This window comes from Carcharodon carcharias, chromosome 3 (genome assembly GCF_017639515.1).
Source record: "Carcharodon carcharias isolate sCarCar2 chromosome 3, sCarCar2.pri, whole genome shotgun sequence".
In the NCBI taxonomy this organism is placed as follows: Eukaryota; Metazoa; Chordata; class Chondrichthyes; order Lamniformes; family Lamnidae; genus Carcharodon; species Carcharodon carcharias.
In genome coordinates this window covers 13792517-13813933 of record NC_054469.1, presented here as the reverse complement: position 1 = coordinate 13813933, position 21417 = coordinate 13792517, and the positions used below count along the sequence as shown (strand labels likewise).

Below are 21417 nucleotides of genomic sequence, written 5' to 3'. Positions count from 1 at the left end.
TCCAAGGTGTGTGTACCGCCATGCTCAGCTGGAATCAGAAGACAGAAGCAGGACTAGTCCAGTTTTGGCTGTTCTGAAAAAGCTAGTGACAGTTTGGGAGGTGACAAACTAAATAGACACAAAGTCAGAGTTTGATCCCAGATCCATGCTGATCTTAGTTTAGGCAGAATTACTCACTCAAGCGAATGTCAGGAGAAAACAGGATCACCATTGATTGTAATGCACCTTTCAAGGTGAGTTACATTTCTGCAGTTTCACAATGGACATCTGGTACAGCAGGCAGGTCCAACAGCAGAGACAGGAGCTGTTAGCAATGTTGACTGACTTGTGGACAAATGGCAAAGGATTGTTCAGCGAATGACATCAAAGAAAGATGGGGCAACCAGCAAAGCACCTGGCTGAAGACTTCTGACAGCCAGGGACATCAGAGGAGGTAGCAGGTAATCTGTAATAGCCGGTTATATCAGAAAGCATCAAGTCACACTCCTCAGGAAGAGATGCAGAGACACAAAGTAAGTTGGAAGTTGGTCATGGGACATGGAATGAGAAATTGGAAGGAAAAGGTTACTTCCACGAATCAGTTAGGATACGAGTGAGCTGGCCATTCTCTCCAGTTCGATATGTGATGGAGCAACAGAAAAGAATGTGGCCCGTTGTCTCCTCCTATGATCTTCATCTCTAGATAGCTTTTCAGCCTTTAAATGTGGTATTAGTTACCACATTGTGATGGCATAATCAGTGAAATGGAAGCAAGAGTCAAAATATTGCATTTTGTCACTCTTGATGACAGAACAGAGTTGCAGAGACCGCCAAACTATATAAAATGCGGCTGTAACACAGAATCCAAACCTAAAACACCAGGGAGGATAATTCGTCACAGCACATCAAAGAAGGGGAAGAGAGGAACAGAATGGTAAAGCAGATATGGCACAAACACTGCTGTCATCTGACCTACAGCAGAGTCAGAACAAAACCCTTGCCTTAATTCCCAAATACTTTCAAACCTGCTCGCCGTTTTAAATCTTTTCTGTAGGGAATTTAAGGAAATTTACAAAAGGAATATTACTCGATTGAAACGGAAGACATCTGCGTTTGCTTCCACCCCACACATATGCACAAGCACACACTCAGCTTAGTTCTGGAGGCTGAGATAAGAATAGATTTGCTGTCGTACAGCGCACGCTAATCTTCTTAATGGAGAATGCATTCCTTTTGCTGGATTCAACAGGAGGGATTACAAGCTGCAGGAACCTGAGCTTTATACAGTTTCCCTGGTTACAGCCAGAAACTTAAGAGGGAGGTGGGGAGGCAGAAGGGATTCGACATTTAACATTGTAGAGGGGAAGAAATATGGATTCTTTTCCCCACTCTCAAAAGAAGCAAGTGAACATATGAATTAAGTGCAGGAGTAGGATATTCGGCCCCTCAAGCCTGTTCCGCCATTCAATAAGACATGGCTGGTCTAATTATGACTTCAATTCCACTATCCTGTCTACCCCTGATACCCCTTTGACTCTCTTTGAAGCGGATACTTGCAAGTATGAATAAATATTTACAATTCTTCACCTCTGGTTAATCACAGAGTGAGAAATGAGTAGGTGAGGGTGGGACAGAGACAAGCAGTTAGTGCAATGGCTACACAAACTGCACACTAACAAATCAATCCCAACCAGAAGTTGAATCGCTTTCAAATTGCAGAGTACTGTATTTATTTGGTTTACTGCCATACACTTAGAGATGGAGGGGGAGGGAGAAAAAGACAGATCATTTATGGGGATTTAATTTTTTAAAAGGGGCAGAAGACTGCTGCTGGGTGCAAAGACCATTTTATCTTGGAGATCAGTTAAAGAACACCATCAAAACGATATTCTCTTGCCTCAATTTAGTGTTACTATTTCTTATGAATCACAAATATTAGCATGCAGATACCGCAAGCAGTTAGGAAGTCAAATGGAATGCCAGCCTTTATCGCAAGGGGGATGGAGTATAAAAGCAGACAAGTCTTGCTACAACTGTACGAGACAACCTTATGTGTTCCATGTGAAACCTTGACAAATCACTGGTTAGGTCCCAGCTGGTGTATTGTATACAATATTTCAGCAAGGATACAGGAGACAATTACTGGAATGGTACCAGGAAGGAGGGGTTTCAGTTATCTGGAGGGACTAGAGAGCTGGGATTGTGCTCCTTGGAGCACAGCAGGTTCCGAGGAGATTTAATTGAGGAGTTCAAAATTTTTTTAAAAAATTCATTTTATGGGAATTGGGCTTTGCAGGCTAGGCCAGCATTTATTGCCCATCCATAATTGCCCTTGAGAAGGTTCACCTTCTTGAACCTCTGCAGTCCTGGCTTGCAGATACACCCATAGTGCTATTTGGAAGGGAGTTCCAGAATTTTGACCCAGTGACAGTGAAGGAACTGCGGTATATTTCCAAGTCAGGATGGTGAGTCGGTGGAGAGGAACTTCCATGTGGTGGTGTTCCCATGTGTCAGATGCCCTTGTCCTTCTAGATGGTAGCAGTTGTGGGTTTGCAAGGCGCTGTCTAAGGAGCTTTGGTGAGTTGCTGCAGTGCATCTTACAGATGGGACACACACTGCGGCCACTGTGCATCAGTGGCAGAGTGAATGTTTATGAATGTGGTGCCAATCAAGCGGTTTGCTTTGTCCTGGTTGGTGTCAAGCTTCGAGTATTGTGGGAGCTGCACTCATCCAGGATGTAGATGCTGGACAGGCTCTGGGGAGTCAGGAGGTAAGTTACTTGTCGCATGATTCCTAGCCTCTGACCTGCTCTTGTAGCCATGGTATTTATATGGCTAGTCCAGTTCAGTTTCTGGTCAATGATAACCCCCAGGATGTTGATAGTGGGGGATTCAGCAATGGTAATGCCATTGAATGTCAAGGGATGATGGTTAGATTCTGGGCAGAATCATCCATGCCCTCTGGGTTCGGGCTTGCTCAGCAGCGTGAGCAGACAATATGGCGAAAAGGCCAAAATCATGAAACCAGTTTGCAATCGTCCGCTTGGCCTTGGCTTGGAGGAACGTCCATGGCATGCTGGGTGGACTCTCACGATTATGGCTCTGCTGTGAAGCAGCCTACCAAAGTTGGAAAATCACTGTTGAGGATCTGCTCACAATGGATGATGGTCAAGGGGGTGGAGAGGAAGGTCCAGCTGTGTTTGGGAGTGGGTGGTGTACCGGGGGTGGGAGAGAAAGGTCTAGGATCGATTAGATGGGGAAGAGGTGTCAGGATGGGTTGAGGTTGGGAGGGGGGGGATGAATGAGTCAGGGTGGGGTGAGGTTGGGAGGGGAGGAATGAAGGTGTCAGAATGGGGTGAGGCTGTGGGGATAATTAGGGTGTGGGGGGCGGGTGGGAGTATGGGGGGAGGAGGGTGTTTACATGGAGAAGATGGCAACTGGGGAGGTAGATATAGGGGGAGGGCGGAAGGTGTAAGGGAGGGAGTTTGGAGAGGGGAAGGAGTGTGGCGAGGGGAGGGATTCCGCGGGGAGGAAGTGCAGAGAGGTGAGGGAGTAAGGCTGAAGGAAGAAGTAAGGGTGTCTGAAGGAGTAAGGACTAAGCTGGGGTAGTGGGGGAGGTGTGTCAGCAGTGCTGAGGGAAAGGAAATGGGTGGCTGGGGGAGGGGAAAAAGATAGGGGAGCACACAAAATAGCGAATCCAAACCATGCTGTCCAAATCAAAAATGAAACGAGAGTCGTGGTGGGTGAGATCAGGTGCTGTATGGGAGTGTGATCGTTGGGTGGGTGGAGATGCAGGTCAGTTCAGATGGACAACTGAAAGTGAATCCCAGCAGGCAGCACTGAAAATGCTCAGGGCATTGAGATAAGTGTGATACGTGACGGATCCATGTGCATGGGAGAGTGCTTGCACGAGACTCCGAAAGGCCCTGCCACACACACATCTCCCTCTAGAATCACTCGTTGGCCAGCTGCTCCCTCTATGGTGACAGAGGACGAGGTTGAGGGGCTCATAGGCAAAGGGGACTCGGAGGAAGAGGACAGGCTCTAAGATACCTGAGTGGGTGACCCAGAAGCATCCAGCTGCCGCTCCTCCTGCTTTCGGGTGCCCAAGGGCCCTGCCCTGACTCCTTGAGGGGAAGAAACACCTGGAGGGATGTTGAGGTTGGTTGGTGTGGACTCAGAGGCAGACATGGACGCTAGGAGTGGGAGGGAGGAGGTCAGGGAGATGAATGTGGATGGGGGTGGGATTTTCGGGAAGGAAGGGAATGTCCACGTTCACCTGGACATCCCCGAAGGAAAAGGGTAGCCACTGGAGGAACTCACCCATGGCTACAGCGATGGAGTGCCGGTCTGCACACATCTCTGCATTTTGCTGGACCAGGTTCTCCACCCTCCCCAAGGAGACCTCCAAATGTGCACATTTGGGCACCACTCCAGACAGCAGGCGGACGCACTCCTCTGATTCACATGGCACTCTGTTGAGAGCTTCCAACAGCTCTGTTGGATGTTCCCACGCCTTCTGCTAACTCTCCAGGATGAGTTGGAAGGCCAAATCCAGAGGCTCGTCATCTGACTTGGATCTCACACATGCCTCTTCCCGAGCAGTCATCCGATTGCAGGGGCGCTTGCACAAACCTTCCTCCTCTTGCTGTGGACACGTATCCGTGCAGTGAACACCAGATTGTAAACCCAAGCCTACTGTAGATCTAGGTCCCACCAAGGTGTGTGTCACTGCATTGGTGGAGGGTGTGGGTAAGCACTGTGACAGGTCTTCCAGGCTGCTTATTTCCAGCTCTTCAGTGGAGGAGGTGTCCTCTTGGCAGGAGATGAGGACCTGGTTGGAGCTGAGGGACTGGCTGGCTGAGCATGTTGGTTACTTGGCAGAGCTCCCTGTGAACCAAAGTAGAGATAAGTAGAGCATGGCAGTAGAGTCAAAAACAGGAGAGAGAGCACTCACATCTGTGTTGAGAGAGGGATGATGTGGTGCAGGATCCTCACCAGGGTGATCGCCGCCGACCACACTGTCACCACGGGCAAGGTCCACATTCTCATCAGTCAGCGTGATGGCACACTCCTCAAAGTGAGTGATGGGCCTAATGTGGGCCACTCCAGCCCCCAGTCTGGGGCCTCTTCCGCTGATTTGAGCAGGCTTTTCCTGCATGAAAACAGATGGAGAGAGTGTGAGCAGGACACATGGAACTGTGTGGAATGTTTGTGTAGTGAGCGGAACCATGGACAGGGTGAAGACGCGAGCTCAAGAGCCTGATGGAGATGTGAGGGTGTGTGTGAGAGTTAGTGTTGTTGTTTCTTGAGGTGTGAGATCCCTGTGGATGTGTGATGGATTTATGTTTGTGTGAGTTAAGAGTGATGAGAAGAGCGAGTTACCCTGGCAGAATGGATGAGACCATTCATCCTGTAGTGGCACTGGGTGGCTGTCCTCTTGTGCAAGGCGTTGGCACTGACCACCACTGCCACCACCTCCCATGCTGGATTGGTGATGCAGCTGCCCAACCTGCGGCCAGAACGGGGATATAGGGCATCATGCTGGGCCTCCAAAGCGTTCAAAAGGCGCTCGAGGGTCATGTCACTGAAGTGGGGGGGCTGCAGTCTTTTTGACTTTCGGGGCCATCTTGTCTTCCATGCGGCAGTCCTGGGCTGGAAGCACTGAGAGGTGTGTGTGTGGCTGCACTACAAATGCAGTGCCCGGTGTGACGAAGCGGTGAGGTGATGATGTGGCGGGCAAATGAGCCCACCTGCCATGGAAACGGCGTGTTTCCCGGGAATGCATGATTAACGTGAGGTGTGGTTTGGGACGATATGGCATGAAAAACCACCACTGCAGCCGGCAGGTTAAACATCATTTTACCCATCTGCTACTGCACTTAATGCAAATCTGGGATGATTCTGCCCTCTCTCTCTTGTTGGAGATGGTCATTGCCTGGCACTTGCGTGGTGCGAATGTTACTTGCCACTTATCAGCCCAAGTATGGATGTTGTCCAGGTCTTGCTGAATTTGCACATGGACTGCTTCAGTATCTGAGTCGTCATGAATGGTGCTGAACATTGCGCAATCAGCAGCAAACATCCCCACTTCTGACTTTACGGTGGAGGGAAGGTTATTGATGAAGCAGCTGAACCACAACCATTTTCCTCTGTGCTAGGTATGACTCCAACAAGCAGAGAGCTTTCCTCCTAATTCCCATTGACTCCAGTTTTGCTAGGACTCCTTCCACCACCTTACTCATGATTGAGAGTAGACTGATGTGGCAGTAATTGGCCGGGTTGAATTTGTCCTACCGATGTTGTAACTGTACTGGAAGAGCTTGACTAGGGCATGGCAAGTTCTGGAGCACAAGTCTTCAGTACTATTGGCAGATTATTGTCTGGGCTCACAGCCTTTGTAGTATCCAGTGCTTTCAGCCGTTTCTTGATATCACGTGGAGTGAATTGAATTGGCTTGAAGACTGGCATCTGTGATGGTGGGGACCTCTGGAAGTAGCCAATATGGATCATCCACTCGGCACTTCTGGCTGAAGATTGCTGCATCATCTTTTGCACTGATGTGCGGGGCTCCTCCATCATTGAGAATGGGGATATTTGTGGAGCCTCCTCCTCCAGTGAGTTGTTTTAATTGTTGAGTGGTTTTAAAAAGGTAGATAGGGAGAAACTGCTTTCACTGGCAGGAGAGTCAGCAACCAGAGGACACAAATTTAAGATAACTGGCAAAAAGTCAGTGAGGAAAAGAAGAATTTACTATTTTTACCGACACAGCAAACTGGTATGATTACGAAAGCATTGTCTGAAAGGGCAGTGGGAGCAAATCCAATTGTAACTCCCAAAAGGGAATTGGTAGCTCCATCAAAGACCCAGCAAGGCATGATGTAACAAATGCCCCCTTCTGTGCTGTACTATTCTATGTTGTGCCTTTCAATGGGAGTTGCATTCCTGCAGCTACACAAAGGACTCTTGGCACAGCAGGCAGACCCATAAGCACAGAAAGAAGCCATTAGACAACAATGACTAATAATCGATTCCCTCTCCCACATAGTGAGTGTTACCAAATCTCAGCAGGAAACTTTTTTGTGTGAATTGCACATTTGCGTGCATTGTGTAGTAAATTCTGGGAACTGTTGGGGGTCTGTTGGGGGTGTTTGACTTCAATCACTCGGAGGGCCTTTTCTTACATCACTCAATAGGGGCGAATACCAAGTTGACTAGATCTTTATCCTTACATGAGGCTGTGGTTTTGTTCGCTCAGAGTAGATATGATCCACCTGAAGGATTGACCACTCTGACCTATGTTAGAAAATGAGATATCTTGAATTATCGATTTAATACTAATTTTAAGATTATTTTGAATTTTGAATTATTTTCTAACCTTAAATACCCTTTCCAACATTTTACTTTCTACCTGCATCCTCTCTCTGTGAAAACCAGTCTCTCCCTGAATCCTGACACTGTGGAACTTCCTTTACATTGGACTGCCCTTTCTCTCAGGCACTACGACCCTGTTTCACATAATCATTTCTTCTTGACCTTAACCTTAACTTCTAATGAAAAATAGATGCAACTAAATGGGCTGTTAGTCTCAGTGGCTTTCTGTGACAGTCTGGTTAGAATGTTAACCAAAGCAGCTGGTGTTTAGAAAGGAAAAAAAACCTGCATGTTTATAACCGCACTTTATGACGTTGCCAGGATCGCAGAGTCCCTGGCAAGTGGGTGAATTACATTGGTAGTGCAGGCAGATGCATCTGCCAGTCCACAAAGGGCATATGAGATGCGTGATGAGTCAGTCAATCTGTTCCTGATACTCGTGAGAGGTGTAATGTCAGACGCTGATGGGGCGGTGGGTTGATGGAGGGGAAATGGAATACTTGGTGCTCAGTGGTTAGACAATATTCATAACAGAAATGACCTGGTTACCAAAACTAAGTACAAGTTTGGCAAATTTTCTCAGAATGGCAAAACGAGCAAAGCAAGAGCAAAGAGTGGGTGCAGCTGAAGATTTGCAAAACAATTGAGATTGGCTAGACACTGGGCATGTAATGTGCAAATTAACTTAGGAAATGTATAATATACAAATGTATGGAGTGAAAGTGAAACAGGCAGACCTAGAACGGAGCCTTGGATTAAGTGGATTCTGACTTTCAACATGTAGGTCAAAATCCTGGAACTCTCTTCCTAACAGCACTGTGGATGTACCTACACCACACGGACTGCACCGGTTCAAGAAGGCAGCTCACCACCACCTTCTCAAGGGCAACTAGGGATGGGCAATAAATGCTGGCCTATGAATGAATAAATAAAAAGACAACGTGACAAAGCAATCGAAGGAAATAAAGGAACATGAGAATAAAGCGGTGAAATGAAAGGCCACAGAAATTATGCTCAGGCTTTACAATTCACAAACCAGGCACCTGATAAACCATGTTCAGTATTGGTCACCGTGCTATTAAAAAGACACTGGAAAGAGAAGTGTAAAGGATAATAGACTGAGTCCTGATGTAAATAGAATGATCTATGAGATAAGATTAAAGAAGCTTAAGGTTTACAGATGAGAAAGAAAGCAGTGAAAGGGGGACCTTACTGAAGTAAATAAAATTGAAATCAAATTTTCAGCTCAGATACAGCCAAATAGGTCAACTGACCCATGGCCTGTGTTTACTCCATACAGGCAGTCCTCAACTTTACAACATTTCAGTTACAACAAACGGCACTTACAATGCTCATAAATCAACACCATTTTGACTTTCCCATGTTGACTTTGACTTTACATCGCCAAGCCAGCGAACAAGTTCAAATGTCCATGTGCTCCATATGTGCGCATTGACGTTCTGCGCCCCACATCTCCCTGATTCAAGGCGCTCAGTTGCTATTTTGACTCTATTAGTACAGTACTTTACTATATTTCTATAAGTATTTTCAGCTTGTGATTTTTTTCAATGTCAATATGATTGCTACTTACAACATAAATACATTAATGTTACTATATTACTCATCTGTGATTGAGTACAAAATTCTGGGCTATTTTGGCAAAAATAGGATATCGAGCCATGGTCCAGGAGCCAAACAGCAATTTATAGCATTGGCCTGAATTTTACTCTTGGCGTTTGGTGGGCCCACGACTGGTCGGGAAATGGGCTGCCGCACGCAATCAGCCCCTGACCACGATTTCATGCTGGCTGGCCAATTATCTTCCCAATGGTCAGGAAAGGCCGGGTGGGGGCGGGGGCCTGTTGGTCGCTGGGTCCAATGGTGACCAGTTTAAAAATGGCCCAGGCAGCTCTTTGAGGACTGCCAGGGAAGAACATATCTGCAGTGTTCTGAACACCGAAGCTATTGGCCTCAAGTGCGGCTGGAGATGCCAGGCAGCAGGGCAAGTCGGGTGGGCTCTCGGCACCCCCCCATCTCTGGTTTTCAGATGAGTACCTCGCAGTCCTCCTGGAGGTGGCTGCCAGGAGGGACACTCTTGACCCCAGAAATGAAACGAGGAGGCCACCGTACCTAACAAAGAGAGCTTGGAAGAAGGTGGCAGCGCAGGTCAACAGCCATGACGTCACGCGGCACTCATGGGTGCAGTACCACAAAAGGCTTAATGACCTGCTGCGCTTAGGAAGGGGGAGTACCGTGTTGGCATGGATCAGTGTGGTGAAGTGTTCAGGGCTGGCTGTTCCCCCGTGGAGCTCAGGGATGTTAGAGTCTGTGTGCCAACTGTCAATGACACCAGAGCTGGCCAAGGGGTTGAGCCCTGTCTGCCGGGACTGAGTGCCTTGCGGCTCGAGGGCCATAACTCGGATGTGCCCTGCGTGGTGTTCCTCTGGCGCTGCAGGTAGAGAGGGGACTAATCCATGCTCCTCTGTCCTTTCAGGAGAAGACGACCCATAACAACATTGAAAGGTCGAGTACAAGCGGAGGTCCCCCAAACTTCCTAATCCTATGCAGATTTAAGCAAGACGCCTTGGAGCTGGAGAGGCACCATGCAGCTCGGTCAACTGGCCGCAGAGATGCTGGGGTGTCAGACGAAGGTAGTGCACAGAGGTAAGAGTTTCGGATTGTGCAAACATTCTTGTGTAGTCTCATCACCGATGGGAGCCTCAAAACTGGATTCCCTATTGATCATTGAAAGACAACGGCACCATGATGCTGATCTCCAATGTCTCACCAGGGTGCCTGGCAGGCACAATGACAGTGTGATGACTTAAACTAATGACATGTTGCTGTTTTGCCTTAGATTCGCCAGCACGCACTCAATCGTAGGACCCCGAAGAACCACCCCTGACGCCAGAGGACCACCAGACTTCATATGCACTTATGTCACACCCACTCTGAACCAGGCACCAGTGCAGATACCAGCACCTTGATGGGTGTTAGCTCCTTGGCTAGAATGTCAGAGCATAGCGATGAGGGCACTTCACATGCGCTTGAGGAGCAGGAGGAGGCAGAGTTCCCAGGGCGGCGGCAGTCGGAGGACTGCTGGAGACCAGGGTTATGCTGAGTCGAAGGCAGGTGATCCTCTGGAGTCATCATCTGGATGATGGCAGCAACTCCTCCACCCTTCTGCCAGTGATCATGGCATCTGATGAGGTTGCAATGACTAGGGAGATACCAGCCATGGCACTAATTGCTTTCTCCCAGGCGGGGCCAGCACAGGCTCCATTGGCCAGAGGGCGACTGCTAAGGTCATCAAGGCTAACAAGACAGCAGAGTCAGTAGGCTGCCTCCAATGCTGCTGCCAGCGAGAGGCGGGGCGGGGCAGGTGCACCAAGATGTAGCATTTGTAAACCTAAGTTTAAGGCACCATGAACACAAGAGGGACAGGCCACAGGTGATCTTCTTTTATGCAATGTTTTATGTTTACTGATCTGGGAATGAAGATCAGGGAAGATTATGTAAATTTTTTTGGATTGTCAAAATGAGATAAATTTTGTTTTTGTCATAATAGCCTGAGTATGATTCACCTTTTTATTTTTTGGTGCAGGGTACACCAGTATGTAATGCAGGACATGAGTGGCACTAAGCTTTATTGCACAGGCACTGAAGGGACTTTGAATTCAAATGAAAGGGCCATTTCAGACATCTGGGATGGAGGTGGCAGCCCTGGCATGAGATGGAAGCAGATCTTTGGCAGCCTAGCTGAAGGAGAGTTAGATAAAGGTGTCCCTGATGTCGCTACTTCCCTGAAGGATACAGAAGTCTGCCTCCATGATCTCCGCATTCTCCTCAACATGCTCCTCTACTGACCCATTACTGGATTCATCCTCTGTGGCCTGTGGAGCTGTGTCAAGATCCTCTTCATTTAGTGGGTACCCTCCTTACCAGTGCCAGATTGTGGAGAGCACAGCTTGCAACCACTATCAGTGACACCCAGACTGGGGGATATTGTAGTGCTCCCCTGAATGGTCCAGGCATCGGAAGCACATCTTGAGAAGACCTATGGTCCTCTCTATCACTGCCCTTGTGGTAACATAACTCCTATTATAATGCTGCTCTGCCTCTGTTCTTGGGTGGCGGAGAGGCATCATAAGCCACCTTTTTAACAGATAGCCCTTGTCACCCGGCAGCCATCCAGTTCGGCTGGAGCACTGAAGAGCCTCGGCACCTGGGAGTGTCTCAGGATATGAACGTCAAGGGAGCTGCCCTGGGTACCTTGCACAGACTTGCAGAATCTTCATCCTGTGGTCACACACTATCTGCATGTTCATGGAGTGGGAGCCCTTCCTGTTGACAAAGGCACCTGGCTGACCCACTGGCACCACGATGGTCACATATGTACAGTCGATTATACTCTGGATGCGGGGGAATCCAGCAATCACTGCAAAGCCTCTGACTCAATCAGCCGGGCTGGCCTTATCCATCCGGAAATAAATAAATGTCATTACCCACCCGAACAGAGCTTCTGTCACCAGCTTGACGCAACTGTGTATGGCTGATTGGGAGACTCCACACAGATCCCCTACTGACCCCTGGAAAGAGCCAGAGGCATAGAAGTTAAGGGCCACTGTGACCTTCACAGCCACTGGCATGGGGCTTCCACCCTTACAGTTGGAGGTGATCTCAGGCCCAATCATCTGACAAATGGAGGTCAGGGTCTCCACGGAGAGGTGGAGCCTCCTTTGGCATTGCACCACGGACATAATGAGGTAGCAGTATCACTGCCTGTACACCCTGGCAGCAGGATAGTGGCGTCTTCTGCGGCTCCTTACACCCTGGGCTACCCCTTGGCCCTGCAGTCCTTATGCCTGTGCCTCTCCTCCCATAGGTTGCTCCCCTGGAAGCTGCATTGGGACAGCTGGCCTCCTTTCCCTTCAGCCCCTCTCTTCCTCCTCAGAGGAGGTGGCACTAGCAGAGACCACAATCCCCATTCCCAGGGTGACGGAAGGCTGTCTGATACCTGGAAGGATCCACACGGTCTGAATCCTGCAGGGAATTTGGAGACACCAATTAGTCCTGAAATGAAACCTAGAAATGCTAAGAATGAAGCTTAGAACGGAGATGAAACTGTCAAGTTCCAATAAGCAACCAGCAGCAAACTCTCTCCTAAACTCCTCACTACTCACACTGGAAAATCTTGTTATCTCGCCCTTGGATGAAGTTTTGTAAAATGTGGGCTGCCCGCCTGCTCGTTTTGCCCATGTGATGGGCGCAAAATCGCACAGGCAAGGTCAACTTGGGTTCAATTAGGTTTTTTAATGGCCTTAAGTGGCTTCTTAATTGATGGCGGGCACAGCTCTGACACCAGCACATGCCCGCCGACCTGAAGATTGCGCGCGTGTGTGGGATGACGTCAGGAGACTCGCCTGACATCTTCTCGCGCTATTTTATGCCTGCGAGGTGTAAAATTCTGCCTGTTGTTCTTACGAGAAAATTGATTCAGAGTTATGACGTTCCAACTTAAGACGCAGTTTTCAGGAACCAATTGTGTCACGAGTCCGAGGACTGCCTGGATGAGCCTCCTCCCACTATTCATCTCATCCTATCAGTACCTTCCTAATCTTCTCTCTCTCTCTCTCTCATATTTATCTAGTTTCTTCCTGGAACGTGTCAATCACCTTGTAGATTCAGACTATTGCTTCTGCGTAAAGCATGAATTAGGTTCGGAGGACGTGAATGGAAATGAGTGAAAAACATTCAGAAGAATATATTTTCTCATAGAACAAGATACTGCTACAGTACTAGGTTCATTGAGGCTGCTTTGGATGCTGTGATAGGTGGATCAGGGCACTAGAGGATGATCTCCAATGGGATGAAGAGCCTTTGCTAATGTAGCTATGAAAGGAGCTTACCATATTTTAGCTCTAAATAAAAGCAGGTCCTTTGACATCAGTTCCTTTTTCCACAAAGTACCATAAGTTATCCCATGAATATTATCATTTCTATAGCATAATGCAAAGCTTCCTGTACATAAATCTTCTCAGCAAAGCTGGTTAATGCCAAGTGAAAATTACAACCATTTTAAAATCGAACTTTTTCAATTAAAACTGGGCATCCCAGATTAAAGAAACGCTGTAAGCAACGCAGCACACAAACAACCTGTCTTTTATGCCTGGTAAATCATTACAGCAGACTCAGTAAATGGAGCATTAACATCATGAGTGGGAGGCAGGGTGAAGTTAAGAAATGGTTAAACGTTTTGTTGGTTAGGACTGAAAGATCAATCAAATGGGTTCAAAGGCTCCTGCTCAATAATAACCCCTACAGGCAGGATGTATAACAGGTGCATCAGAACGGGACAAAAACAAACCGTTGTATGCATAAATATTACAGTCTCGGGTATCTAGGAATAGCCTATTGCTTGAGCATACGTCGCCTTCCTCACAAATAAGGCATAAATTGGATATTCTTTTCAAACAGTCTTCTATTGTGCCAATATTTAATTTCATGGTCACTAAATCTCTTCAGCTGTTAAGTTTGGCTGCACTAATTTTTCAGTTAGATTTGTAAAGACTCCCTCTATTGTAGAATAATAGTTCATTCAAAATCAGATGCCCTTTCTTTCAGCTGCCCATAAAGTTCCCCACTCCCATTATACACTGTCTACACAGTTCCCCCATAAAGTTCCCCACTTTCACTAAATGCTATCCATAAAGTTCTCCACTCCCATTATACACTGTCTATACAGTTCCCCCATAAAGTTCCCCACTCCCATTATACACTGTCTATGCAGTGCCAGGAGAAAGAAGATAAACATGTATATAGAATACATAGCACAGAAACAGGTCATTCAGCCCAACTGGACAGTGGCACATCACTAGTTTTCACACGCAGCTCTACCTCACTGCCACCTCTCTTGACCCCTCCAATGTTGCTAAATTATTATGTTTATTCAGCATCTGACTGGATGAGCAGAAATTTCCTCCAATTAAAAGTTGGGAAAACAAACTCTGTTCTCTAGCTACCAACTCCATCCCTCCCTCTGGCAACAGTCTGAGACTAAACCAGTTTGTTCACAACCTTGGCATCATATGTGACCCCACAAGATGAGCTTCCGACCACATATTTTCGCCGTCACCAAAACTGCCTATTTCCACCCTGTAACATTGACCAACTTCACTCTCAGCTCATCTGCTTCTTTCATGCCTTTGCTGTCTCGAGACTTGATTTTTCAAATATACTCCTGGCTGATCTCGCACATTCGACTCTGTAAACTTTGAGGTCATCCAAAACTCTGCTGCCCATGTCTTAATTGGCACCAAGTCCAGATCCCATATCACGTCTGTACTCACTGACCTAAACTGACTCTTGCTCAAGCAATATCCTGACTTTAAAATTCACAAACTTGTTTTAAATCCCTCCATGGTCTTATCCCTCACTATCTTTATAATCTCTTTTCCCACAACCCTCAGAGATTTCTGTGCTCCTCTAATTCTGGCCTGAGGATCCCTGATTTTAATCGCTCCACCAGTGGCGGACTGGTTGCCTAGGCCCTAAGTTCAGGAATTGCCTTCTTACACCTCTCGGTGCTCCATCTTGCTTTCCTCCTTTAAGGCGCTCCTTAAAACCAAGGTAAAAGCAAAATACTGCGGATGTTGGAAACCTGAAATAAGAACAAAAAATGCTGGAAAAACTCAGCAGATCTGACAGCATCTGTGGAGGGAGAAACAGAGTTGACGCTTTGAGTCCGTATGACACTTCTTCAGAGCTGCCAGACCTGCTGAGTTTTTCCAGCATTTTCTGTTTTTGCTCCTCGAAACCAAACCTCTTTTGACCCATAGGGGCCAAATCTTCCCATCTCTCGGTTGTTGAGCACCAGAGGGTATGACAAAAGATGCGTGTTGGGAATACTGTGGAAGTCCTGACGTGCGCACCTTTGTTGGAATTCCCCGGAAGTGTTACAGCCAGGTGAGGAGGGGTCGAATGGGTCACCTCTTTTTCCCACTCCTCATTTGATTTTGACAAGGTTTTTGTTTAAATTTAACAGGATGTACTTGTCAATTCTTTAAGTGCTTATGTTCACGCACTGTGATCATAAAGGGACCAATTGGACAGGTTTTTAGAGTTTAACAAAGAAAGAGGTTAGTTTTATCTGATCTATGTAAAATAATAAAATACACACCACACACACACACACACAGACACATTCAGACACATTACAGAGTGAGGAAAGATGAGTTGATCGATTTATAATCCAGAAGTAATTGGAACATGGTCAGTGGCTCGCTGACTCTATTAATCAGACCATCCTTGGGTGCTCCTGATGTTTTGATTTAAAGGTCCATCTGGTTAATTTGGTTATTCCTCTAGAGACAGTGGTGCTGAGCAGAATTTTTGTTTTCAAAGGTCTCAGCTCACAGCAGGTATGTCTCTGGTTGGTCTCGATCAGCAAACAGGACCTGAAGTTTAACCAGGAAAGATGGAAAGAGAAAGCAAGGCTCAACAGCTTCAGCTCTTTGTCCTCAGTATCTCCTCTCTGCAAAGTGTCTTCTTTAACACACAGAAGGGATTTGCTGGTCATGTGACTTGCTCTCTCCATTATTGGATGGGGGAATCCAAATAAGGCTGTCGTCTGTGTTTTCCAAAGGGTAGCTTGATTAGCTCAAGTCTGCAAAGTTATCTTAGTCATTGTCTCATGGCCCAAGTTATTAGATTTAATGTCCCATCAACCACAGTTGAATCTCAGGAGCTTGTCTTAATGACCTGTTAATCGCACAGCAGATAGAGTCTTTCACATTCCTCAAGGGTTTACAGTCTCTGGTTGGGTCTTTGCAGGCCTGGCATTTCCTTCCCAATGAAGTGGGATGTGGACTGTACAAATAAGAATGTTTTTGAAGTTTCATTTTCTTTCCCCATCTTTGGGCTGCCCTCCATCAACAGTCTACCATTCAACATTCTCTGCCTAGCCTCTGCTCATCTCACCTCCCGCCTCCTGCCATAGCTGAATTGGGAAAATTACTATTCATAAATACACAGTGACAATACTGTCATGGCACTGCATGTGTGGATCTATGACTCTTAAAGCCACCTTCAACTTCAATCATTGCTTCCAAGGAGTAGTATCTAAAAGCAATAAGTCTCTGAGACATGCTCATATCAAGAACATTTTTGGACTATTGTCTCCTTTGAAGAATAGCCTCCCATCATTCCAGAACTGTCACAGATGTAGTGGAGCCTCCAATCACTCTGCGCAGTGGTATTGTCACTGAACCAGTAATCCAGAAATGCAGGGTAATGCTCTGGGTACCAGGGTTCGAATCCCGCCATGGCAGGCACTGGGATTTGAATGCAATCAATAAAAATCTGGAATTAAAAATCTAATGATGACCAGGAAACCAGTGTTGATTGTCGTAAAAACCCATCTGGTCTACTATTGTCCTTTGGGGAAGGAAATCTGCCATCCTTACCTGGTCTGGCCTACATGTGACTCCAGGCCCACAGCAAAGCAGTTGACTCTTAAATGCCCTTTGAAATAGCCCAGCAAGCTTCAGTTGTATCAAAACACTAGAAAGTCGAAAGGGAATGAAACCGGATGGATCACCCGGCATCGACCTAGACACCAGAAACGACAACAGCAAACCCAGCCCTGTTGACTCTGCAAAGTCCTCCTTGTTGGGGGGCTTGTGCTAAAATCGGGAGAGCTGTCTCACAGACTAGTCAAGCAAAAGCCTGACATAGTCGTCCTTACGATATCTTACAGACAATGTCCCAGACACCACCATCAACCTCCCTGAGTATGTCCTGTCCCACTGCAGGACATACACAGCAGAGGTGGCGGCACAGTGGTATACAGTTGGGAGGGAGTTACCTTGGGAGTCCTCAACATCGACTCCGGACCACATGGCATCAGGTCAAATGTGGGCAAAAAAATCTCCCGCTGATTACCACGTAACGCCCTCCCTCAGCTGATGAATCATTACTCCTCCATGTTGAACACCACTTGGAGGAAGCACTGAGGGTGGCAAGGGCACAGAATGTACTCTGGGTGGGGGACTTCAATATCCTTCACCAAGAGTGGTTCGGTAGCACCGCTACTTATCAAGCTGGCTGAGTCCTAAAGGACATGGCTGCTAGACTGGGTCTGCGGCAGGTTGTGAGGGAACCAACAAGAGGGAAAATCATACTTGACCTCATCCTCAACAATCTGCTTGTCACGGATGCATCTGTCCGTGACAGTATCGGTAGGAGTGACCATTGCACAGTCCCTGTGCAGATGAAGTCCCGTCTTCACATTGAGGATACCCTCCATCATGTTGTGTGGCACTACCACCATACTAAATGGGGTAGACTTTGAACAGATCAAGCAACTCAAAACTGGACAACGATGAGGCGCTGTGGGCCATCAGCAGCCAGGAATTGTACTCAATCACAATCTGTCACCTCATGGCTGGCATATCCCCCACTCTACCATTACCACCAAGCCTGGTTCAATGAAGGGGGCAGGAGGGAATGCCAGGAGCAGCACCAGGCATGCCTAAAAATGAGGTGTCGACCAGGACCACTTGCGTTCAAAACAGCATAAGTAGCATGTGATAGACAGGGCTAAGCAATCCCACAACCAACAGATCAGATCTAAGCTCTGCAGTCCTGCCACATCCAGTTGTGCATGGTGGTGGACAAATAAACAACTCAGTGGAGGAGGGGGCTCCACAAATATCCCCACTCTCAATGATGGAGGAGCCCAGCACATCAGTGCAAAAGATAAGGCTGAAGCATTTGCTACATCTTCAGCCAGAAGTGCCGAGTGGATTATCCAACTCTGCCTCCTCTGGAAGTCCCCAGCATCATAGATGCCAATCTTCAGCCAATTTGATTCACTCCACATGATATCAAGAAATAGATGAAGGCACTGGATACTGCAAAGGCTATGGGCCATGACAATATTCCAGCAATAGTACTGAAGACTTGTGCTCCAGAACTTGCCAAGCTGTTCAAGTACAGCTACGACACTGGCATCTACCCAGCTATGTGGAAAATTGCTAAGGTTTGTTCTGTACACAAACAGCAGGGCAAATCCAACCCAGCCAATTACCGCCCCATCAGTCTGCTCTTGATCATTAGTAAAATGATGGAACGGGTCATCAACAGTGCTATCAAGCAGCACTTGCTTAGCAATAACCTGCTCACTGACACTCAGTTTGTGTTCCACCGGGATCACTCAGCTCCTGACCTCATTCCAGCCCTGGTTCAAACATAGACAAAAGACCTGAACTCCCGAGGTGAGGTAAGAGTGACTGTCCTTGACATCAAGGCAGCATTTGATCTAGTGTGGCTTCAAGGAGCCCTAGAAAAACTGGAGTCAATGGGAATGAGGGGGGAAACTCTCCGCTGGTTGGAGTCATTCCTAGCACAAAGGAAGATGATTGTGATTGTGGGAGGTCAAACATCTCAGATCCAGGACATCACTGCTGGAGGTCCTCAGGGTAGTGTCCTAAGCCCAACCATCTTCAGCTGCTTCGTCAATGACCTTCCTTCCTTCAGAAGTGGGGATGTTCGTTGATGATTGTACAATGTTCAGCACCATTTGTGACTCCTCAGATATTGAAACAGTACATGTCCAAATGCAGCAAGGCCTGGACAATAACTAGGCTTGGGCTGACAAGTGGCAACTAACATTCGACCACACAAGTGCCAGGCAATGACCATCTACAACAAGAGAGAATCTAACCTTCGCCCCTTGACGTTCAATGGCATTACCACTGCTGAATCCCCCACTATCATCATCCTGGGGGTTACCATTGTTTTAAGAAGTGTATTCTCAAAAGTTCAATTCCAAGTGGATTAAAAATCACTATTTGTAATAGGCACATCTTCAGAAGTCTAAACTTCCAATGGGCAATTCACCTGCTGCCCAGGATCCTCAACCTCTGAGTTGCAGACTTGGGATAGTTCCACAGTACTTACCTGGGTAGTTACCCAGGAAATGTTAGACCGATTACCCGCCCCCTCCCCAACCACCCTCACCCACTGAACACGAGAACCGCCTGACCAGCCTGGACCTGACCTAACAACACCCTCAATTACTGAACCGCCTCACCAGCTCCCCACTCACACACACTCACTTGCCAACCTCCCCACTCGCTTGCTTGCCTGCCCAACTCCACATTTGCTCGCTCGCCAACTCCACACTCACTCGCTCACCCAACCCCACACTCGCTCGCCTGCCCGCCCAACACCACACTCGCTCGCTCGCCTGCCCAACCGCACACTCGCTCGCTCGCCCGCCCAACCCCACACTCGCTCGCTCGCCCGCCCAACCCCACACTCGCTCGCTCGCCCGCCCAACCCCACACTCGCTCGCTCGCCCGCCCAACCCCACACTCGCTCGCTCGCCCGCCCAACTCCACACTCGCTCGGTCAACTCCACATTCGCTCGCCCTACTCCACACTCACTTGCTCGCCCGTCCAATTCCACACTTACTCGCTCGCCCTACTCCACACTCGCTCGCTCGCCCGCCCAACTCCACACTCGCTCACCCGCCCTACTCCATACTTGCTCGCTCACCCTACTCCACACTCGCTTGCTCGTCCACCCAACACCACTCTCGCTCGCCCGCCCAACTCCACACTCGTTCGCTCACCCACACAACTCCACACTCGCTCGCTTGCCCAACTCCACACTCGCTCACCCAACTCCACACTCGCTCGCCCACCCGCCCACCCAACCCCACACTCGCTCACTCGCCTGCCCAACTCCACACTCGTTTGCTCGCCCAACTTCCCACTTGCCCACCCCCACTTGTTCGCTCACTCACTCACCCATTCATTAACATTGAAAGACTGGGCCTTTACACTTACCATACGGCAGCCAGTTCCGTGAAAAGGGGGTGTGTTCATGACTCTACTCTGCTCTGGAGTTTCCCGGGGTACACTGCCCTGTGCATTTCTGTGATAGCTGAGATCGGAAGAGCCCAGAAGAAATATGATGGGCTGGGGGAACTTACAAGTGCAGCGGCAATCTGCTTCTCAGAAGGTCGGACCAATCTTTCATGTGGCTCAGTGACATACTTTGTTTTATAATGCTTCTATTAAGTGCCTTGCGATGTTTGATTCCATTAAAGCTGCTACATAAATTTAAGTTGTTGTTGTCTGTCATGATGTTTATCCTCCACACTAGCCTCCGTCAACTCTATCTACTGCACTCAGCCTTTCAGCATATCTTTTCACTGCCTTTTCTCTCTGGATAGATCTACCAGGTGGCCACATACTATGATAGAATGGATACCACTGCCCATTACTGTCACTGAATTAGAAGGAAGTGTTAATATAAGATTAAGGAATCATACTGTTAAAGCTACAAGCTCATCATCAATATACTTAATTGGGTTTTAAACATGTCTGATAGCTTTACATAACAAGTCTTTCAATACCCACACAAATTAACCTTACTTACTACTTTACGCCAATCTTGCACACTAAATATATTTTAATTTTGCACTGAGAGCAGTTGATATTGGGAGTTAGCACAATACATTTAAACTGTCTCCTATCTGTAGGATTACTAATGTATAATGTACAATTTACAATGCATAATTACTAATGTCAATACCATATGCCCTTATGTAGTCTCTAATGGTTAGCCTTCAGATACCATTAATCATGTCATCTTACATGTGCTAATAAAGAAATGTTACTTCATGATTTAGCTGCCTAATGTCTTCTTCAACGACTTTGGAAAACTCATTCACTCAATAACTATCATGTGCCCTAAACAGAGGGCTTGGTCTGCAGCGCGATCAATGTATTTTTGACCAATTAATGTAAGCTGGCTCAAGCTTGCTAAATTGCAACTAATGAACCTTTGGCATGATTGGCAAATCCCTGACTGATTCTCTCATGAGAAGTTAATGTAAAGGCGTTAAAAAGCCACCTGCTGCTTTTCGATTAATATTTCTAAAGTGTCAGCTGTGGCTGAGTTCAGAACCCACCGAACCAGAGTGGAAGCAAGCCATCCACGATCCTGAGGGACTGCCTAAGAGAAGGAGGTAACACTCTCATCTCGCATCTC

General features: G+C 47.5%; 1 protein-coding gene across 1 annotated transcript in view; it reads right to left on the bottom strand.

Annotated features, from left to right (window-relative positions):
* arhgap39 (Rho GTPase activating protein 39) overlaps nt 1-21417 on the bottom strand; it is a 487284-nt gene that overhangs the window by 225740 nt on the left and 240127 nt on the right. Inside the window, exons 8-9 of the mRNA XM_041183281.1 lie at nt 14573-14601; nt 1515-1531 (exon numbers count right to left, since the gene is read on the bottom strand). Coding sequence (XP_041039215.1) covers nt 1515-1531; nt 14573-14601 — 46 coding nt within the window. The remainder of the gene's footprint in view (nt 1-1514; nt 1532-14572; nt 14602-21417) is intronic.